The sequence below is a fragment of the Salmo salar genome, chromosome ssa10, assembly GCF_905237065.1.
Source record: "Salmo salar chromosome ssa10, Ssal_v3.1, whole genome shotgun sequence".
NCBI lineage: Eukaryota > Metazoa > Chordata > Actinopteri > Salmoniformes > Salmonidae > Salmo > Salmo salar.
Window position 1 is genome coordinate 83,361,282 of NC_059451.1, and position 23,476 is coordinate 83,384,757.

The 23,476-nt window shown below is 43.5% G+C and overlaps 1 protein-coding gene across 1 annotated transcript in view; it reads right to left on the minus strand.

Annotated features, from left to right (window-relative positions):
- Window positions 1-13,532, minus strand: part of slc7a5 (solute carrier family 7 member 5) — a 29,225-nt gene extending 15,693 nt beyond the window's left edge. The window contains exons 1-2 of the mRNA XM_014124400.2: window positions 12,623-13,532; window positions 1,042-1,167 (exon numbers count right to left, since the gene is read on the minus strand). Of these exons, the coding sequence (XP_013979875.1) occupies window positions 1,042-1,167; window positions 12,623-13,202 (706 nt within the window). The 5' untranslated portion in view covers window positions 13,203-13,532. The remainder of the gene's footprint in view (window positions 1-1,041; window positions 1,168-12,622) is intronic.
- Window positions 13,533-23,476: the final 9,944 nt, after the last annotated feature.

Sequence of the window (23,476 nt, forward strand, 5' to 3'; positions counted from 1 at the left end):
CATAAGCCCCTTCTGGGGGAGAAGAAGAAATGTATTGTTTGTATAATGTTACAAAATGGTAGCTGTACTTACCATGAATATGTTTTATTGTATGTAATTTTGTTTTGTATTTGTGCACATGATTCTTCAAAATATGGGCACTGTGCGTCACGGCTGGAAAGGCTACGTTTACGCTGTCAAAATTCATACCATAACCAACCGTGTTACCGCTGAAACTAGCATTTGGTTGGTCTTAAATATTCCTATCAGTGTTGCATGAAACTAGCACTTTGGATCATGTTTTAAGGACACACCTCAAATAGTTCCACCCCGCCTATAAAAATAAAATCAATGTGTTGACGTTGAATCAACGTTCAAAATTGATTGGATTTGTAAAAAGTCATCAATGTTAGGGAATTTCGTATTTGTTTCACCCAACTTTTAACTTAAATCCAATGACATGGTGACATGTTTTGTTGATTTCATGTTGAATTCACGTTAGTTGACAACTCAACCAAATCAAAACTATACTTTGAACTGATGTCTGTGCCCAGTGGGATCACTCTCTAGGGCAGGGGTAGGCAACTAGATTCGGCCAAAAGGCAGATTTTTGGTGGAGCAAATGGTAGTTATAATAATTATAATAATTTGTACACTGCAAATTGACCACAATTAAGCCCAAAAAGAGATTAGTACTAGAGTATAACAAAAATGTCATACCTTGATTACATTGAGAAACGGTCATGACCCTTTTTTTATTTGAGGGAATACTTGGGAACAGATTTCCTAAATTAAACAAATGTTTTGCTGAATCTTTCACCAAAAGATGACATCATAAAAAATAAAGCTGTTTCCCCTCTGTGGGGATGAAAAACCAAGAGGCGCCGCCACTTCCTGTTTCTGATCACGTGACTCAGACTATATCGTTAGCGGCCCTGAATTCCTTTCCTGTCCAATTGCACTTTATGTCTTGTCTGTTTGGTTTTCACTGTGTACCTCCTCCTGTAAAGGGCATTTTGTAGAGTGTGGTAGTGTAAGTGATTATGTATGGCTGTATCTTACCTTTGCCAATCTCCACAAAGCCCACAATAATGATGAGGCCCAAGGCAAGGAGCTTGGCAGCGGCGAAGGCATCCTGGACCCGCGTGGCTGCCTTCACACTGTAGCAGTTTATAGCAGTCAACAGCACTGGGCAGAGAGAGAGACAGAGGAATAGAGAAAAAGAGGTGTGAGTTATTCCTTTCTATTTTTGACTACTGTCTAGATCAGTGGTTCCCAAACGTTTTACAGTCCCGTACCCCTTCAAACATTCAACCTTCAGCGCACTCTCAAATGTAGTTTTTTTGCCATCATTGTAAGCCTGCCACACACACACACTATACGATACATTTATTAAAACATAAGAATGAGTCTGAGTTTGTGTCACAACCCGGCTCGTGGGAAGTGACAAAGAGCACTTATAGGACCAGGCCACAAATAATAATATAATAATCAATAATTTTGCTCTTTATTTAACCATCTTACATATAAAACCTTAATTGTTCATCTAAAATTGTGAATAACTCACCACAGGTTAATGAGAACGGTGTGCTTGAAAGGATGCACATAACTCTGCAATGTTGGGTTGTATTGGAGAGAGTCTCAGTCTTAAATCATTTTCCACACACAGTCTGTGCCTGTATTTAGTTGTCATGCTAGTGAGGGCCGAGAATCCACTCTCACATAGGTACGTGGTTGCAAAGGGCATCAGCGTCTTAGCGCGATTTGCCAAGGCAAGAAACTCTGAGCGCAGCCCTATCCAGAAATCTGGCAGTGGCTTCTGATTAAATTACATTTTCACAGAACCGCTTGTTCTGTTCTCAATTTCGATGAGGCTCTCTTGTTTAGATGTCATCAAGTGCACGGGAGGCAGGGCATGAAGGGGATAACGAATCTAGTTGTTTGTGTCGTCCTTTTCGGGAAAGTACCAGCGTATTTGCGCACCCAACTCACTCAGGTGCTTCGCTATATCACATTTGACATTGTCCGTAAGCTTGAGTTCATTTACACACAAAAAAATCATACAATGATGGACAGACCAGTGTGTTGTCCTTGTTAATGCAGACAGAGAAGAGCTCCAACTTCTTAATCATAGCCTCAATTTTGTCCCGCACATTGAATATAGTTGCGGAGAGTCCCTGTAATCCTAGATTCAGATCATTCAGGCGAGAAAAAACATCACCCAGATAGGCCAGTCGTGTGAGAAACTCGTCATCATGCAAGCGATCAGACAAGTGAAAATTAGGTTCAGTAAAGAAAACTTTAAGCTCGTCTCTCAATTTAAAAAAAACGTGTCAATACTTTGCCCCTTGTTGTGTCCAAAAGGTCAAAAGGTCAGTTGTGTCCAAAAGGTCAAGCTGTCAGGCAGTCGCTTGGCAGCAAGAGCCTCTCGGTGGATGCTGCAGTGTACCCAAGAGGTGTCGGGAGAAACTGCTTGCACGCGCGTTACCACTCCACTATGTCTCCCTGTCATGGCTTTTGCGCCGTCAGTACAGATACCAACACATCTTGACCACCAAAGTCCATTTGATGTCACAAAGCTGTCCAGTACTTTAAAAATATCCTCTCATGTTGTCCTGGTTTCCGGAAGAGGATGTCTTCCTTAATTGACCCCCCATAAACGTAACAGACATATACCAGGAGCTGTGCCCGGCCCGCCACGTCTGTTGACTCATCCAGCTGTAACGCATATAATTCACTGGCTTGTATGCAAAGCAGTAATTGTTTCAGAACATCTCCTGCCAAGTCACTGATGCGTCATGAAACAGTGTTGTTTGATGAAGTCATTGTCTGTATAGTTTTGTGGGCGTTTTCCCCCAGCATTGTCCCAGCCATATCCGCTGCAGCAGGAAGAATTAAGTCTTCCACAATAGTATGGGGCTTGCCTGTCCTAGCCACTCAGTAGCTCACAACATAAGACACTTCTAGCTCCTTCTTATTAATGGTAGCTGTTGCTTTTATACAGTCGAAGTCAGAAGTTTACATACACTTAGTCATTAAAACTCGTTTTTCAACCACTCCACAAATTTCTTGTTAACAAACTATAGTTTTGGCAAGTCGTTTAGGACATCTACTTTGTGCATGACACAAGTCATTTTTCCAACAATTGTTTACAGACAGATTATTTCACTTATAATTCACTGTATCACAATTCCAGTGGGTCAGAAGTTTACATACACCAAGTTGACTGTGCCTTTAAACAGTTTGGAAGATTCCAGAAAATGATGTCATGGCTTTAGAAGCTTCTGATATGCTAATTGACATCATTTGAGTCAATTGAAGGTGTACCTGTGGATGTATTTCAAGGCCCTACCTTCAAACTCAGTGTCTGTTTGCTTGACATCATGGGAAAATCTAAAGAAATCAGCCAAGACCTCATAACAAAAAATTGTAGACCTCCACAAGTCTGGTTCATCCTTGGGAGCAATTTCCAAACGCCTGAAGGTACCACGTTCATCTGTACAAACAATAGTACGCAAGTATAAACACCATGGGACCACGCAGCCGTCATACTGCTCAGGAAGGAGACGCGTTCTGTCTCCTAGAGATGAACGTACTTTGGTGCGAAAAGTGCAAATCAATCCCAGAACAACAGCAAAGGACCCTGTGAAGATGCTGGAGGAAACAGGTACAAAAGTATCTATATCCACAGTAAAATGAGTCCTATATCGACATAACCTGAGCAAGGAAGAAGCCACTGCTCCAAAACCGCCATAAAAAAAGCCAGACTACAGTTTGCAACTGCACATGGGGACAAAGATCGTACTTTCCTCTAGTCTGATGAAACAAAAATAGAACTGTTTGGCCATAATGACCATCGTTATGTTTGGAGGAAAAAGGGGGAGGCTTGCAAGCCGAAGAATACCATCCCAACCGTGAAGCACGGGGGTGGCAGCATCATGTTGTGGGGGTGCTTTGCTGCAGGAGGGACTGGTGCACTTCACAAAATAGATGGCTTCATGATGGATGGAAAATTATGTGGACATATTGAAGCAACATCTCAAGACATCAGTCAGGAAGTTAAAGCTTGGTCGCAAATGGGTCTCCCAAATGGACAACGACCCCAAGCATACTTCCAAAGTTGTGGCAAAATGGCTTAAGGACAACAAAGTCAAGGTATTGGAATGGCCATGACAAAGCCCTGACCTCAATCCTATAGAATATTTGTGGGCAGAAATGAAAAAGCGTGTGCGAGCAAGGAGGCCTACAAACCTGACTCAGTTACACCAGCTCTGTCAGGAGGAATGGGCCAAAATTCACCCAACTTATTGTGGGAAGCTTGTGGAAGGCTACCTGAAACGTTTGACCCAAGTTAACCTTCTCTCCTTGTCCCCCGGACTCCCCTCCCTGTCCCCCAGCCTCCCTCCCTGTCCCCCAGCCTCCCCTCCCTGTCCCCCAGCCTCCTCTCCCTGTCCCCCAGCCTCCTCTCCCTGTCCCCCAGCCTCCTCTCCCTGTCCCCCAGCCTCCTCTCCCTGTCCCCCAGCCTCCTCTCCCTGTCCCCCAGCCTCCTCTCCCTGTCCCCCAGACTCCTCTCCCTGTCCCCCAGACTCCCCATTAAAAATGATGAACTAACAAACACTTCAAAGCACCATAAGCCGTACATCAGCCCGGGCAACAATAGGGAACCCAACAGCCTCTGTGTGGACCCACAGCACAATGAGGGCCTGTGTGGGAGAGTACAGTATAGGCTGGGAAGAATGGTACATAAACGCGAAAGCACACACTCCCGCTGAGAGTGAGAATGAGAGAGCAGAGCAGTGATGTTGCCTGTAGGATCAGGGCAGACAGGCTTCAGATTCTCAGCCTCCGAAACACACCACATGGACTGAGACTGAGGTTTCCCCACAACCCACTAAAGAAGCCATACAGAGCCAGCCAGGGGGTCACTCTATAAAACCTCACTACTGGGACCTACAGTATGCACTAAAGCAGTGACCTAATAACTACAAAGCACTAAATAAATAGATCACAGGAACAATAACTCACAAAGTCTTTCAGCCAAACCCTGTAGCCTAGCACAATAACTCAATAGACCAGCAAATGTGGATAAGAGTGGCTTGGCTATCCAGACTGACCCTGTCAACCACCAAGACCAGAATAAGCAGACTAGACTAACAACATCATGGCTTCAATCCTCTCTCTTTATCTATACATTCGCCCTGGCCTGGCTGCGGCCTTATCTCAGTTTCTATCATGTGGTCACTGGCGATTACACACTTAGAATAGGGATTAGAGACTAGCGCAAGTACTGAACCGTACAACACACACACACACACACACACACACACACACACACACACACACACACACACACACACACACACACAGTCTGTGAGAGCTTTTTCCACCAGGCAGGAGCAGCCATGAGCCTGGCTTGAATTCAATCTGTACAGTACCACAGCCCTGCAATGTATGCCGCTGCCGCTTCCGCTGTCCACACATTTCAAACTGTATTGACAGATGGTACTGTTAGGTCTGGTACTCAGCATCCACTGGGAAGTGGTAATGAACACTGATCACACAATGTCCAAAACCCTCAGTGGGTTAGATGCAGAAAGAGAATCATGGCAGGGTTTGAATAGAATGTTATATATATGGGGGATACAATCTTCCCAGCTCTGTAGATTTTGCTGTGAGGAGGCAGAGTCATTAGATCATTTGTTTTGTAGCTCGTGTTTGGTCACAAGTCCAGGAATGGCTGAAGAATTGCAACATTTACCTAGAGCTAACACTGCAGATACTGTAGCAATACTGGGTGATTTGAAAAGTCATAGTCAATCGATCAATAATATAATAATTATTTTAGCAAAAATGTTTCTTTAATTTACAATCTGTAGAAACTATGAGAATAGAACATTTCATAACTTTTGTGAAGCATTACAGCACAGTTGAAAAATATATGGCAAATAGAAATCCAAAATGGATGGTGTTAAGAGATAGATGGGAGGGGTTGAATGGAGCTGAAGGGTGGGACTAATAACAACAAGCTAACAAATGTAAAACATACAGGGTTTTTAAAATGTATACAGGTTCAGAAATTTTGTGAAATAGCACAGCTTACAAATAGAAATCAGAAATAGAGGAAGGCCAGGACTAAAAACAAACTAAATATAACTATTGTAAAATAGATTGTGTCTGTAAAATGTATATAGTATGTATAAGCTGGAAGTAGAAGCCTAAGTGTTATTGTTTATTAATTTACTCCAATTGGGGGAGGGGTGGTAAGGTTTGCGGGGAATAATAAAGGCAAATATATTCTAAAAAGATGTGTATATGTATGTGTATGCCCAAAAAAAACCATTGATTTTAAAGTTTAACAAACCATGCACAAGGACTACTTTGAACAATTTACAAAAACACATTTATTGGAAGAACTGTGCAGATGCAAAGTTTGGTAACAGAATTACGGTAAAATCTCCTTCAGTTTTTTATGCGACCACGTTCTTCAAAAACGTTGGTAGATATCGACTCCGAATTGAGGATTCAAAGATGTCTGCAGAAAGAATGGGGTGTCAGCTATATAATGACACCTTGAGTTTGAAACAATCTCTTTTGGTTATTGAACTACAGTAAGTGAAGTGGATTTACATCCGTTAAGGTAACAGAATTCTGGTAACGGAATTACATCATGGGTCCCTGATGTGAACTGGGTAATTCCACCAACTAGCTGCCTTTTGAGTAGTGTAACTTGTTTGGGGGAAAAAAACATTTATAAAAAAAAAAATTACATTCTGTCATAAAGAGGTTAATGTTCAACTTAATAAAAAACACTTTCTACCATCTCAAGAGGTTAAATAAATAACAAATCCTATAGTAACTGCCTATTTAGTGCCAAATAAAGTAACAGGGTTGACCATAAAAGGGTATTTGGCGTGGCTATCTATGGGTAACATGGATGACATGTTACACTCAGTTTTCCACCACAAAACACCAGAAAATGGCCAAAAAGAGTAGAACCAGCTCACCTGTTTTTACACTATGATTTGACTATTAGATGTTCAATGTAAAAAAAATAAAAAGGAATAGTTTCACCATATTAAAACAAGAGTTCAGTTCACGTAACAGGGTTGACCTTAAAATGAGGGACAGTTGGTTGTTCGTTTTTAACCTTAAAATGAATTAAATAATATTCAGAAATTACTTTGTCAAGACAACAAAATACCTAGGGTTTACAATGATGGTGAATACTTCAATATAATAACTGAAAAGCTTCAATCTGGTACGTTAATGCTAAAAGATATACATCAAGAAACATGACGCTTATGTGTATACAGTACATTGGATTCAATTGGGGGAATATTAGTGTCAATATATTGACGCCAAGAGATACGCATCAAAGACATGATGCCAAAGTGAATACATTTCATTCAATGGGGGGAAAATTAGTGCAACAATATTGATTCATAGAGCTAGCCATCATAGACAGACGCATAAGTTGCCAACAAAATCCGAAACAGTTTCACATTGTGGAGATTGCTGGTCATCTCAAACAGACTTTTCTTTCTTTCTGGTCTCCCATTCCCACTCAGCGCTTACAGGAAGAAGAAAAACTACAAATCCAAATTTGCTCCATTCATTTTTTGTTTAAAAATATAATTTAGCTAACACCCCATCCACTTTTGTGATTATGTACCATTTGGTTTTGAAGTAGGCTATCATAAGAAGCTTCAACATTTCAACAACATGTCGTAGGCTATTAAACAAGGACTTTCCAGATTATTTGCAGCCGCTGTGTTAAAAAACAAATAGCTTTTTCTCTAATCTAGATTTGTCTTTTTTTAACAATAGCATATATAGACATGAAAACGTCTCCAGTGCTGCTGCATGGGCTCATTCATTGTCTTGCTATCAATTACCCAGGCTATGTGACCTATTTCTTCAACGACTCATAAAATATCTGTGCATTAGTGGTGGGGTAGGCTAAATAAATACAACAGAATAGGCCAAATGAAAATAAGATTGATGGAAGGAAGGAAATTAAAAACGCTGCATGCCCAGAGCTCGTGGCTGAGCAGACGCTTCATCAGGAGCGTCTGCTGAACAATCCCATACGTGAATTGTGTTTCTAGCCTCAACCGCTCTACCGATGTCACTCAAAAGCACCTTAACTTTAGGTCAGGCTTCAAGTGAGGCCTACCTTTTTGCCATGTAGTGGGGGAGGGGTGAAAATAAAAAACAAATAAATATATATTTTTTTACCCCTTTTTCGCCCCAGTTTCGTGGTATCCAATTGGTATTTACAGTCTTGTCTCATCGCTGCAACTCCAATACAGACTTGGGAGAGGTAAAGGTTGAGAGTCGTGCGTCCTCCGAAACACAACCCAAACAAGCTGCACTGCTTCTTGACACAATGCCCACTTAACCCGGAATCCAGCCGCACTAATGTGTCGGCGACCGTGTCTGGAGTCAGTAGTGCGCGATAGGACAAGGACATCCCTGCCGGCCAAACCCTCCCCTAACTCGGACGAAGCTGGGCCAATTGTGCGCCGCCCCATGGGTCTCCCGGTCGCAGCTGGCTGCGACAGTGCCTGGACTCGATCCCAGAATCTTTAGTGGCCTTAGACCACTGCGCCACTCGTGAGGCCGAGATTAACATTTATGTACACTACCGTTCAAAAGTTTGGGGTCACTTAGAAATGTCCTTGATTTTGAAAGAAAAGCACATTTGTTGTCCATTAAAATAACATCAAATTTATCAGAAATAGTGTCGACATTGTTAATGTTGTAAATGACTATTGTAGCTGGAAACTGCAGATTTTTATATCTACATAGGCGTACAGACACCTATTATCAGCAACCATCACTCCTGTCTTCCAATGGCACATTGTGTTAGTTAATCCAAGTTTATCATTTTAAAAGGCTAATTGATCATTAGAAAACCCTTTTGCAATTATGTTAGCACAGCTGAAAACTGTTGTTCTCATTAAAGAAGCAATAAAAACTGGCCTTCTTTAGACTAGTTGAGTATCTGGAGCATCAGCGTTTGTGGGTTTGATTACAGGCTCAAAATGGCAAGAAACAAAGACCTTTCTTCTGAAACTCGTCAGTCTATTCTTGTTCTGAGAAATTAAGGCTATTCCATGCGAGGAATTGCCAAGAAACTGAAGATCTGGTACAACACTGTGTACTACTCCCTTCACAGAACAGCGCAAACTGGCTCTAACCAGAATATAAAGAGGAGTGGGAGGCCCCGGTGCACAACTGAGCAAGAGGACAAGTACATTAGAGTGTCTAGTTTGAAAAACAGATGCCTCACAAGTCCTCAACTGGCAGCTTCATTAAATAGTACCCGCAAAACACCAGTCTCAATGTCAACAGTGAAGAGGCGACTCCGGGATGCTGGCATTCTAGGCATCTTCTGTATACCACCCATAACTTGTCACAACACAACTGATTGTCTCAAATACACAAATTAACTTTTAACAAGGCACACCTGTTAATTGAAATGCATCCTAGGTGACTACCTCATTAAGCTGGTTGAGAGAATGCCAAGAGTGTGCAAAGCTGTCATCAAGGCAAAGGGTGGCTACTTTGAAGAATTTGTTAAACAATTTTCTGGTTACTACATGATTCCATGTGTTATTTCATAGTTTTGATGTCTTCACTATTATTCTACAATGTAGAAAATAGTAAAAATAAAGAGAAACCCTGGAATGAGTAGGTGTCCAAACTTTTGACTGGCACTATATACAGATACAACATGACCAAAAGTATATGGACACTTCCTTGTTAAAGATCAATATGGAGTCGGTCCCCCTTTTGCTGCAATAACAGCCTCCGCTCTTTTGGGAAGGCCTTCCACTAGATGTTGGAACAATGCTGCGGGGACTTGCTTCCATTCAGCCACGAGCATTAGTGAGGTCGGGCACTGATGTTGGGTAAGGGCCTTCCCCAAACTGTTGCTATAAAGTTGGAAGAACAGAATTGTCTAGAATGTCATTGTATGCTGTAGCTTTAAGATTTCCCTTCTCTGGAACTAAGGGGCCTAGCCCGAACCATGAAAAACAGCCCCAGACCTTTATTCCTTCTCCACCAAACTTTACAGTTAGCACTATGCATTCGGGCAGGTAGCATTCTCCTGGCATCCACCAAATCCAGATTCGTCCATTGGACTACCAGATGGTGAAGCTTGATTCATCACTCCAGAGAACGCGTTTCCACTGAGTTCAATGGCGGTGAGCTTTACATCACTCCAGCTGACGCTTGGCATTGCCCATGGTAATCTCAGGCTTGTGTGCGGCTGCTCAGCCATGGAGACCCATTTAATGAAGTTCCCGATGAACAGTTCTTCTGATAACGTTGCTTCCAGAGGCAGTTTGGAACTGGGAAGTGAGTGTTGCAACCGAAGACAGAGTATTTTTACACGCTACAGCACTCGGCAGTCCCGTTCTGTGAGCTTGTGTGGCCTACCACTTTGTGGCTGTGCCATTGTTTCTCCTAGACATTTCCACTTCACAATAATAGCACTTACAGTTGACCGGGGAAGCTCTAGCAGGGCAGAAATGTAATGAACTGACTTGTAGGAAAGGTGGTATCTTATGACGGTGCCACATTGAAGTCACTGAGCTCTTCAGTAAGGCCATCCTACTGCCAATGTTTGTCTAAGGAGATTGCATGTCTGTGTGCTTGATTTTATACACCTGTCAGGAACGGGTAAGGTTGAAATAGCAGAATCCACTAATTTGAAGGGGTGTCCACATACTTTGTATAGTGTATATTTATACTTCGGAATCCGACACTGCTCGTCCTAATATTTCTATATTTCTTAATTCCATTATTTTACTTTTTAGATTTGTGTGTATTGTTGTGTGTTGTTAGATATTACTGCACTGTTAGAGCTAGGAACACAAGCATTTCGCTAAACCCGCAATAACATCTGCTAAATGTGTATGCGACCAATAAAATTTGATTTCATTTGACGCCCTGGAACAAAGCTACTGCCTCAAGCATTGTACACGACTAACAAACATCTACAGGTTGCATGCGCCCATACAGTACCATCTGAGATGCAAAATACCATCTAAGATGCATGCTTAAGCGCTTTGAGGTTCGCAGACCAGGCGCCGTCAGCGCTGATAATCACAGCTGGATGCTTCTCAGCTAGCTAGCCATTGTAGCCAATTTATCAAGTTGAAAGCTACATTTCTTGGTTGTAGTGCTAGCTAGCTAACTCTCCCAAGTTTGACCACTGAAATACTAACGCAATAATATAACACCCCAGACCAGAGCTACTGCACCGACAATTGTGTACTGCATCATCCAGTTTGTATGATATATGTTACGTCCTTTTTTTCGGGTGCAATTCGTATGCTATGTTACGAATCCAATTCATACAATATGTTATGAATTTGTTGTGCTTAAGATCCCAGACTGAATCTTTAACTAGAGAGAGAAAGAAGAGAGACAAAGAGAGGAGGAGGGAGGGGTTGTCCAGACTGCTCCACACTCTCGCTTTGACCACAAGACACAGAAAGAAAACAGTTATGAGCTGAACATAACAGTATGCCTGTGGAAGGGAGGACAGTAGAGGGTGACCCTGTGGTTTGTGACTACTATGATTTGTCATTGTAACCAATTCAATTGCAGTAATTCCATTGATGATTTTTCTGTAATTCTGTTACCGATTTGGTAACAAAAATGGTATCAGTAAAAACACTATAACTAATTGATAGGTCTACCCTTTACTTGTTACTTCTGTGAACTTTCATTATCGGAGAGAAATTCGAAAATGTGGGTTTTTGTTAAAGGCATTAAAAAGCACAAGGCAATGTTTCTTAAACTTACAGAAGGCAAGTCATTTCAAGTGTTGATATGAGATGGCAGGGGTCTTTACTTCAACCGATTGTTGACGTAAATACTTTTTCTGGTAGTCTACATGTTTTCTAAGACCCCTTTTCCATCTGTTTGACCAGAAATCAAAGCCATTACCTATTCCTAATTTTTATGATGGAAAATTGTTGAAAAACTTATCTATGGCTTAATTTCCCAAAAATATAGACTTAGCTTTCATTTGACACCCAATTCAACATGCTGCTAAGAACTTCACATGTTGGTGCTCATGGGTCTTTTCACATGGAAATGACCTGTTTATTGCACGCCTAATAGTGTAACGCAATGTGTTTGAGACAAAAGGCTGAATTAATTGAATTTGCAATCTATTGTAGATTTTTTATTTTATTTGTATTATTCTTATTATTGTCATTATTAATAATGAATTATCTTATCTAAAAGATAAATACAATTTCCGTTTGAGCTTGATGAGACATTTTGGCGTGTGGGTGACGCTGATTCTACAGGCCTACTAACCAAAGATGATGAAATAACTCGGTATTTTTTCAACAGCAGCCAAGTACACCCAGTGCTTCCGTTTGGGTGAGTATCGTGCGGCTGCCAAGAGAACAGTGCATACTACGATTTCCTTATGTGGCGCAATCGTCAATTCAACGTCTATTCCGCGTTGGTTCAACGTAATTTCATTTCATTTAAACAAACGTTCATTCAACCAGTGTGTGCCCAGTGGGATGCAACGTGTAGGCTACAACAGTTTCAACTTCTAATCGTGCTTAGTGTGGTAATAGTGAATTGCATCGGCTTCGATACTTACAGATGCAAAGACAGGCTATCAGCTTCGCCCCATTCTCGGGCACTGGGCAGTCAGGGAAAATGGGCTTGAGGAGGTAGGTAGCGAAGACGTACGCGACAATGTACTGCGATGATGGCCGGATGATGAGCAACTCGATCCACAATTTCAGGAAAGCCGGCAGGGAACCATACACTTCAAGGATGTAAGCATAGTCTCCACCTGATTTGGAAATAGTGGTGCCCAGCTCAGCATAGCACAGGGCACCTATGGTTGAGAACACTCCACACACTGCCCAAACAACAAGGGACAGTCCGACTGACCCGGCTTCCTTTACCACTCCAGTCGGGGTCACAAAGATACCCGAGCCGATAATGGTACCCACAATGATAGCTACGCCGTTCACCAGGGTAATGGTTCTTTCTAGGACAACCTTATCTTCGCCGGGTACAGATACCTTGTCCGGGCTTCCCGGTGCGCCTCCCGTTCGGCTCGAGTTTCCATTCTCCCCTCCGGCCGGAGAGAGCATCTTCTCCGTAACCTCCTTGTCTTCCACATCCCGGTCGACTGACGAATTCGAATTTCTTTTCTTTAAACTAGACATTGCTCGATCCTGTGAGGACACAGCTTTTAGCTTGTTGTCTGTGTCTGTCCTTGCGTAGTTTTTTCTATTCAATGTCTATGATTCTGTCTGAGTCGCTCCTGTAGCACAAAGACACGATGCTGACACGGAAAAACGTGCTTGCTCTGTTCTGTGTATGGGTAAATCTCAAGTGCCTCGTTGCGTCCCCTCTCTTCTCACCTCCTTCCCATTGGAAAAGGTCAGAGGGGCGGGACCTCTGGCTTTCTCATTCAAAGTGTTTTGAGGACGCGACGACGAAGCAGTTGAAATTGTCATATGGGCCAGCCTGCTTCTCTTTTTTGCCTGTCATGACAGCGTCACAAATCCACCTCAAATGATGTTGCTAAATGCGAGACCGAAGCTTTTACGCCCTCTAGTGATGTTTTCGCTGATACAATCTGTTTAAGGGGCCAAACTGCCAGACTATCTGAAATGCTTTTGTTGGCATTCTCTGTTAGGCAGTTAGAGTGAAAACTGATATCATTTTAAGGAAATTACAAACTACAAAAAGGCCATTGTGATAAAGACGCACTAGTTGCCAATCCATGCGCATTCCTTTCATTATGTGACATGTTGGCCTTTGTTTATCAGTGCCACGTTAAATATATCACAAGTAGTCCAGTTAACTTTAATCCTTGACATTTCCCAATAATATAGAATGTTTGTTTATGGTAATTCCTGTTAGTTTATTCAATATATTATTGGGGTATACATTAATTTAGCCTACCGCTTTCATTCTACAAGTGGACATGTTGCTTGAAGAGCTCACAAATTGCGTTGCCTACACTTTAGTGGAATTCGTTTTGGTTCATTAAATTCCATTTACATGTTTTATGTCAATTTCTTAATTGCTTTTTGTTTGGAGCACTTCATGTAGGCCTATGCATTATGTGTGAACGGGCACGCATAAAAGTACCTAGGCTAGAGCTGCCGCTTTCAAGGAGCTTATAAGAAATCCCACTAGGCCCTCGGACGAACCATCAAACGAGCAACGTGTCAATACTGGATTAAGATTGAATCCTACTACGATTGAATCCTACTAGCTCTGATGCTCGTCGGATGTGGCAGGGCTTGATAACTATTATGGACTACATAGGGAAACCCAGCCCCGAGCAGTCCAGTGACGTGAGCCTACCAGACGAGCTAAATGCCTTTTATGCTCACTTTGAGGCAAGCAACACTGAAGCATGCATGAGAGCACCAGCTGTTCTGGACGACTGTGTGATAACACTCTCGGTAGCCGATGTGAGCAAGACCTTTAAACAGGTCAACATTCACAAAGCTGCGGGGCCAGATGGATTACCAAGACGTGTACCTAAAGCATGCGCGGACTAACTGGCAAGTGTCTTCGCTGACATTTTCAACCTCTCCCTGACCGAGTCTGTAATATCTACATGTTTCAAGCAGATCACCATAGTCCCTGTGCCCAAAGAAGAGAAGATAACCTGTCTAAATGATTACCGCCCCGTAGCACACACGTCGGTAGCCATGAATTTCCTTTAAAGGCTGGTCATGGCTCACATCAACAGCATCTTCCCGGATACACTAGACCCACTCCAATTTGCATACCGCCCCAACAGATCCACAGATGACGCAATCTCAATCGTACTCCACACTGCCCTTTCCCACTTCCCACCTGGACAAAAGGAACACCTATGTGAGAATACTGTTCATTGACTACAGCTCAGCGTTCAACACCATAGTGCCCACAAAGCTCATCACTAAACTAAGGACCCTGGGACTAAACTCCTCCCTCTGCAACTGGATCCTGGACTTCCTGACGGGCCGCTCCCAGGTGGTAAGGGTAGGCAACAACATGTCTGCTACACTGATCCTCAACACTGGGGCCCCTCAGGGGTGTGTGCTTAGTCCCCTCCTGTACTCTCTGTTCACCCATGACTGAGTGGCCAAACACTACTCCAACACCATCATTAAGTTTGCTGACGACACAATAGTGGTAGGCTTGATCACCTAATGATGAGACAGCCTATAGGGAGGAGATCAGAGATCTGGCAGTGTGGTGCCAAGACAAAAATCTCTCCCTCAATGTGAGCAAGACAAAGGAGCTGATCGTGGACTACAGGAAAAGGTGGGCCGAACAGGCCTCCATTAACATCGACAGGGCTGTAGTGGAGCTGGTTGAGAGTTTAAAATTCCTTGGTGTCCACATCACCAACGAACTATCATGGTCCAAACACACCAAGACAGTCGTGAAGAGGGTACGACAATGCCTATTCCCCCTCAGGAGACTGAAAAGATTTGGCATGGGTCCCCAAATCCTCAAAGTTCTACAGCTGCACCATCGAGAGCATCCTGACTGGTTGCATCACCGCCTGGTATGGTAACTGGTCGGCATCTGACCGTAAGGCGCTACAGAGGGTAGTGCGTATGGCCCAGTACGTCACTGGGGCCAAGCTTCCTGCCATCCAGCACATATATACTAGGCGGTATCAGAGGAAGGCCCAAAAAATTGTCAAAGACTCCAGTCATCCAAGTCATAGACTGTTTTCTCTGCTACCACACGGCAAGAGGTACCGGAATGGCAAAGGCTTCTTAACAGCTTCTACCCCCAAGCCATAAGACTGCTGTACAATTAATGAAATGGCCATCAGATTATTTACATTGGCACCCCCCCCCCCCCACTTGTTTTTTACACTGCTGCTACTCGCTGTTTATTATCTATGCATAGTCACAGGTGGACTGGGGACAGCAAGGAGTCATCATACCAGGTAGTCCTGAGGCATGGTCCTAGGGCTCAGGTCCTCCGAGAGAAAGACAGAAAGAGAGAAAGAGAGAATTAGAGAGAGCATATTTAAATACACACAGGACACCGGATAAGACAAGAGTAATACTCCAGATGTAACAGACTGACCCTAGCCCCCGACACATAAACTACTGCAGCATAAATACTGGAGGCTGAGACAGGAGGGATCAGAAGACACTGTGGCCCCATCCGATGATACCCCCGGACAGGGCCAAACAGGCAGGATATAACCCCACCCACTTTGCCAAAGCACAGCCCCCACACCACTAGAGGGATGCCTCCAACCACCAACTTACCGTCCTAAGACAAGGCCGAGTATAGCCCACAACGATCTCCGCCATGGCACAACCCAAGGGGGGGCGCCAACCCAGACAGGAAGACCACGTCAGTGACTCAACCCACTCAAGTGACGCACCCCTCCCATGGACGGCATGGAAGAACACCAGTAGGCCAGTGACTCAGCCCCTGTAAAAGGGTTAGAGGCAGAGAATCCCAGTGGAAAGAGGGGAACCGGCAAGGCAGAGACAGCAAGGGCGGTTCGTTGCTCCAGCCTTTCCGTTCACCTTCACACTCCTGGGCCAGACTATACTTAATCATAGGACCTACTGAAGAGATAAGTCTTCAGTAAAGACTTAAAGGTTGAGACTGAGTCTGCGTCTCTCACATTGGTAGGCAGACCATTCCATAAAAATGGAGCTCTATAGGAGAAAGCCCTACCTCCAGCCGTTTGCTTAGAAATTCTAGGGACAATTAGGAGGCCTGCGTCTTGTGACCGTAGCGTACGTGTAGGTATGTACGGCAGGACCAAATCGGAAAGATAGGTAGGAGCAAGCCCATGTAATGCTTTGTAGGTTAGCAGTAAAACCTTGAAATCAGCCCTTGCCTTAACAGGAAGCCAGTGTAGGGAGGCTAGCACTGGAGTAATATGATCAAATTTTTGGGTTCTAGTCAGGATTCTAGCAGCCGTATTTAGCACTAACTGAAGTTTATTTAGTGCTTTATCCGGGTAGCCGGAAAGTAGAGCATTGCAGTAGTCCAGCCTAGAAGTAACAAAAGCATGGATTAATTTTTCTGCGTCATTTTTGGACAGAAAGTTTCTGATTTTTGCAATGTTACGTAGATGGAAATAAGCTGTCCTTGAAACAGTCTTGATATGTTCTTCAAAAGAGAGATCAGGGTCCAGAGTAACGCCAAGGTCCTTCACAGTTTTATTTGAGACGACTGTACAACCATCCAGATTAATTGTCAGATTCAACAGAAGATCTCTTTGTTTCTTGGGACCTAGAACAAGCATCTCTGTTTTGTCCGAGTTTAAAAGTAGAAAGTTTGCAGCCATCCACTTCTTTATGTCTGAAACACAGGCTTCTAGCGAGGGCAATTTTGGGGCTTCACCATGTTTCATTGAAATGTACAGCTGTGTGTCGTCCGCATAGCAGTGAAATTTAACATTATGTTTTCGATTGACATCCCCAAGAGGTAAAATATATAGTGAAAACAATAGTGGTCCTAAAACGGAACCTTGAGGAACACCGAAATTTACAATTGATTTGTCAGAGGACAAACCATTCACAGAGACAAACTGATATCTTTCCGACAGATAAGATCTAAACCAGGCCAGAACTTGTCCATGTAGACCAATTTGGGTTTCCAATCTCTCCAAAAGAATGTGGTGATCGATGGTATCAAAAGCGGCACTAAGATCTAGGAGCACGAGGACAGATGCAGAGCCTCGGTCTGACGTCATTAAAAGGTCATTTACCACCTTCACAAGTGCAGTCTCAGTGCTATGATGGGGTCTAAAACCAGACTGAAGCGTTTCGTATACATTGTTTGTCTTCAGGAAGGCAGTGAGTTGCTGTGCAACAGCTTTTTCTAAAATTTTTGAGAGGAATGGAAGATTCGATATAGGCCGATAGTTTTTTATAATTTCTGGATCAAGATTCGGCTTTTTCAAGAGAGGCTTTATTACTGCCACTTTTAGTGAGCTTGGTACACATCCGGTGGATAGAGAGCCGTTTATTATGTTCAACATAGGAGGGCCAAGCACAGGAAGCAGCTCTTTCAGTAGTTTAGTTGGAATAGGGTCCAGTATGCAGCTTGAGGGTTTGGAGGCCATGATTATTTTCATCATTGCGTCAAGAGATATAGTACTAAAACACTTTAGTATCTCCCTTGATCCTAGGTCCTGGCAGAGTTGTGTAGACTCAGGACAATGGAGCTTTGGAGGAATACCCAGATTTAAAGAGGAGTTTGTAATTTGCTTTCTAATGATCATGATCTTTTCCTCAAAGAAGTTCATAAATTTATTACTGCTGAAGTGAAAGCCATCCTCCATTTGCGAAAGCTGCTTTTTAGTTAGCTTTGCGACAGTATCAAAAAGAAATTTCGGATTGTTCTTATTTTCCTCAATTAAGTTGGAAAAATAGGATGATCGAGCAGCAGTGAGGGCTCTTCGATACTGCACGGTACTGTCTTTCCAAGCTAGTCGGAAGACTTCCAGTTTGGTGTGGCGCCATTTCCGTTCCAATTTTCTGGAAGCTTGCTTCAGAGCTCGTGTATTTTCTGTATACCAGGGAGCTAGTTTCTTATGACAGATGTTTTTAGTTTTTAGGGGTGCAACTGCATCTAGGGTATTGCGCAAGGTTAAATTGAGTTCCTCGGTTTGGTGATTAACTGATTTTTGTCCTCTGACGTCCTTGGGTAGGCAGAGGCAGTCTGGAAGGGCATCAAGGAATCTTTGGGTTGTCTGAGAATTTATAGCACGACTTTTAATGCTCCTTGGTTGGGGTCTGAGCAGATTATTTGTTGCAATTGCAAACGTAATAAAATGGTGGTCCGATAGTCCAGGATTATGAGGAAAAACATTTAGATCCACAACATTTATTCCATGGGACAAAACTAGGTCCAGAGTATGACTGTGGCAGTGAGTAGGTCCAGAGACATGTTGGACAAAACCCACTGAGTCGATGATGGCTCCGAAAGCCTTTTGGAGTGGGTCTGTGGACTTTTCCATGTGAATGTTAAAGTCACCAAAAATTAGAATATTATCTGCTATGACTACAAGATCCGATAGGAATTCAGGGAACTCGGTGAGGAACACTGCATATGGCCCAGGAGGCCTGTAAACAGTAGCTATAAAAAGTGAGTGAGTAGGCTGCATAGATTTCATGACTAGAAGCTCAAAAGACGAAAACGTCATAGTTTTTTTTTTTTGTAAATTGAAATTTGCTATCGTAAATGTTAGCAACACCTCCGCCTTTGCCGGACGCACGGGGGGTATGGTCACTAGTGTAACCAGGGGGTGAGGCCTCATTTAACACAGTAAATTCATCAGGCTTAAGCCATGTTTCAGTCAGGCCAATCACATCAAGATTATTATCAGTGATTAGTTCATTGACTATAACTGCCTTGGAAGTGAGGGATCTAACATTAAGTAACCCAATTTTGAGATGTGAGGTATCACAATCTCTTTCAATAATGGCAGGAATGGAGGAGGTCTTTATACTAGTGAGATTGCTAAAGCGAACACCGCCATTTTTAATTTTGCCCAACCTAGATCGAGGCACAGACACGGTCTCAATGGGGAAAGCTGAGCTGACTACGCTGACTGTGCTAGTGGCAGACTCCACTAAGCTGGCAGGCTGGCTAACAGCCTGCTGCCTGGCCTGCACCCTATTTCATTGTGGAGCTAGAGGAGTTAGAGCCCTGTCTATGTTCGTAGATAAGATGAGAGCACCCCTCCAGCTAGGATGGAGTCCGTCACTCCTCAACAGGCCAGGCTTGGTCCTGTTTGTGGGTGAGTCCCAGAAAGAGGGCCAATTATCTACAAATTCTATCTTTTGGGAGGGGCAGAAAACAGTTTTCAACCAGCGATTGAGTTGTGAGACTCTGCTGTAGAGCTCATCACTCCCCCTAACTGGGAGGGGGGCCAGAGACAATTAATCGATGCCGACACATCTTTCTAGCTGATTTACACGCTGAAGCTATGTTGCGCTTGGTGACCTCTGACTGTTTCATCCTAACATCGTTGGTGCCGACGTGGATAACAATATCTCTATACTCTCTACACTCGCCAGTTTTAGCTTTAGCCAGCACCGTCTTTAGATTAGCCTTAATGTCGGTAGACCTGCCCCCTGGTAAACAGTGTATGATCGCTGGATGATTAGTTTTAAGTCTAATACTGCGGGTAATGGAGTCGCCAATGACTAGGGTTTTCAATTTGTCAGAGCTAATGGTGGGAGCGGTCGGCGTCTCAGACCCCACAACGGGAGGAGTAGAGACCAGAGAAGTCTCGGCCTCCGACTCCGACTCGCTTAATGGGGAGAACCGGTTGAAAGTTTCTGTCGGCTGAATAAGCGACACCGGTTGAGCATTCCTACAGCGTTTCCCTCCAGAAGCCATGAGAAAGATGTCCGGCTGCGGGGACCGTGCGAGGGGGTTTATACTAACGTTACTATCTGTACTTACTGGTGGCACAGACGCTGTTTCATCCTTTCCTACACTGAAATTACCCTTGCCTAACGATCGCGTCTGAAGCTGGGCTTGCAGCACAGCTATCCTTGCCGTAAGGCGATCGTTCTCCTGTATATTATAAGTACAACGACTGCAATTAGAAGGCATCATGTTAATGTTACTTAGCTTCGGCTGTTTGAAGTCCTGACGAACCATGTCCAGATAAAACCTCCGGGGTGAAAAAGCGGAATGAAAAAAGTTGAGTGAGGGAAAAAGTAAAAATATACGGTAATGAAAAAGTAAAAAACCGTCAGGTAGCAAAGTAAGATCGGCAACAAAACGCACAGCAGCGTAAACAAGTCTGCAAGTTGTGACCGGAAACTTTCCAGAGATGAGACTGACAGGCTAAATCTGTACAGTTCATGTTGTTGATCCATCCTTGGTTTTCTCCCATCACAGCCATTGAACTCTGTAGCTGTTTTAAAATCACCAATGACCTCATGGTGACATCCCTAAGCAGTTTCCTTCCTGTCCTGCAGCTCAGCTCAGTAGGGCGACTGCAGCCTATAGCCTAGGTCTACTCTACTCGCTCGGCCATGCATTGAAAAGTCTTTTTAGTGGACAGTGATTCAGTTAGTGTATATTATTAGCCTAAATTCTTACTATTCAATCTACTCATTACATTAGGAATAGTAGGCTATCTTACATAAGTCTGCAAATACAATGATGCATGGAATGCTTTATTATAAAGGTGCTTTTTTTATGGAGAAAATTAACTTCCCGAAATATTTAACCTTTATTTAACTAGGCAAGTCAGAAAATAACAAATTCTTATTTACAATGATGGCCTACCAATGAACAGGAAGGGTTAAGAAAATGAGATGAAACAAGCCCCACTATGAGGGCTTTGCAGAGATGTGCCCTGGAGTTCCCTCACCCAGACACACCACAGACAGACCCTTGCCATAATTGCATCTGGAGCTCAGACAGACAAATATTGCCCCACTCAGACAATTTCCTGTTGTGTCCCCAGAAGAGGAGGACATAGTTAAATAATAGTGGCCAGATTTACCCCTAAGGTCTTCAAGTTATTGGCTCCTCATTTAACACAGCAAAAAGACAGACAGATGCAGGCTTAGCATTTCATATATAGTCTGGGTAGTTTTTTCCTTCCTAAATACCATTTCAGGTCACTGCAGAGAGTTGAAGAAATACATTGGAGTCTGATGTTTGCCCTCTACTTGTGTAATTGCAGATCATATTTTTTGGAGGCAGGACCTATGATCTCCTATTGCACAATATGACATTCCACATTTTTTGAGTTTAGTCAGTCACAAGAACACAGATATTAACGCACTTGGGAAGACTCATTTGTCCAAATTTCTTGCCCGCTTCTCTTTTTGTGCTATCATGAGGTCCAGTTTTTTTTAATTCCCATCTAATTCACCCAGGAATTACGGTGTGTTGCCTGTAAAAAAAGGCAATGTTTATATGACCCCCTTTCAAACTGTCCCATTTTTTTATCACATTCTTTCCGGCATAAGCCTTTTCTATATCCGTGTGCATGCCGGCACTGTTGGCGAGTGGGAGTAGCGGGTGTTCCGTTGTTAGTGGGAGTAGCGGTGTCGGGTGTTCCTTTGTTAGTGGGAGTAGCGGTGTCGGGTGTTCCTTTGTTAGTGGGAGTAGCGGTGTCGGGTGTTCCTTTGTTAGTGGGAGTAGCGGTGCCGGGTGTTCCTTTGTTAGTGGGAGTAGCGGTGTCGGGTGTTCCTTTGTTTGTGGGAGTAGCGGTGTCGGGTGTTCCTTTGTTAGTGGGAGTAGCGGTGTCGGGTGTTCCTTTGTTAGTAGGAGTAGCGGTGTCGGGTGTTCCTTTGTTTGTGGGAGTAGCGGTGTCGGGTGTTCCTTTGTTAGTGGGAGTAGCGGTGTCGGGTGTTCCGTTGTTAGTGGGAGTCTATTTTAATAAATCCATTGAATGCATTTGGAAAGTATTCAGACCCCTTCACATTTTCCACATTTTATAACATTACAGCCTTATTCTAAAATGGAGGAAATGTTTTTTCCCCTTATCAATCTACACACAATACCCCATAATGACAAAGCCAAAAAAGTTTATTTTTATTTTTTTTCTCCAAATGTATTAAAAACAAAAACTGAAATATCACCTTTACATAAGTATCAAGAACCTTTTCTCAGTACTTTGTTGAAGCACCTTTGGCAGCGATTACAGCCTTGAGTATTCTTGGGTATGACGCTACAAGCTTGGCACACCTGTATTTGGGGAGTTTCTTCCATTCTTCTCTGCAGATCCTCTCAAGCTATGTCAGGTTGGATGGGGAACGTCGCTGCACAGCTATTTTCATCACTCTCCAGAGATGTTCGATCGGCTTCAAGTCCGGGCTCTGGCTGGGCCACTCAAGGACATTCAGAAACTTGTCCCGAACCCACTCCTGCGTTGTCTTGGCTGTGTGTTTAGGGTCGTTGTCCTGTTGGAAGGTGAACCTTCGCCCCAGTCCTGAATCCTCTGGAGCAGGTTTTCATCAAGGATCTCTGTACTTTGCTTCGTATATATTTTCCTCGATCCTGACTAGTCTCCCAGTCCCTGCCGCTGAAAAACATCCCCACAGCATGATGCTGCCACCACCATGCTTCACCGTAGGGATGGTATTGGCCAGGTGATGACCTTTACCTGGTTTCCTCCAGACGTGATGCTTGGCATTCAGACCAAAGAGTTCAATCTTGGTTTAATCTGACTAGAGAATCTTGTTTCTCATGGTCTGAGAGTCCTTTAGGTGCCTTTTGGCAAACTCCAAATGGCCTGTCATGTGCCTTTTACTGAGGAGTGTCTTCCGTCTGGACAGTCTACCATAAAGGCCTGATTGGTGGAGTGCTGCCGAGATGGTTGTCCTTCTGGAAGATTATCCCATCTCCACAGAGAAACTCTGGAGTTCTGTCAGAGTGACCATTGGGTTCTTGGTCACCTCCATGACCAAGGCCCTTCTCCCCCGATTGCTCAGTTTGGCCAGGCGGGCAGCTCTAGCAAGAG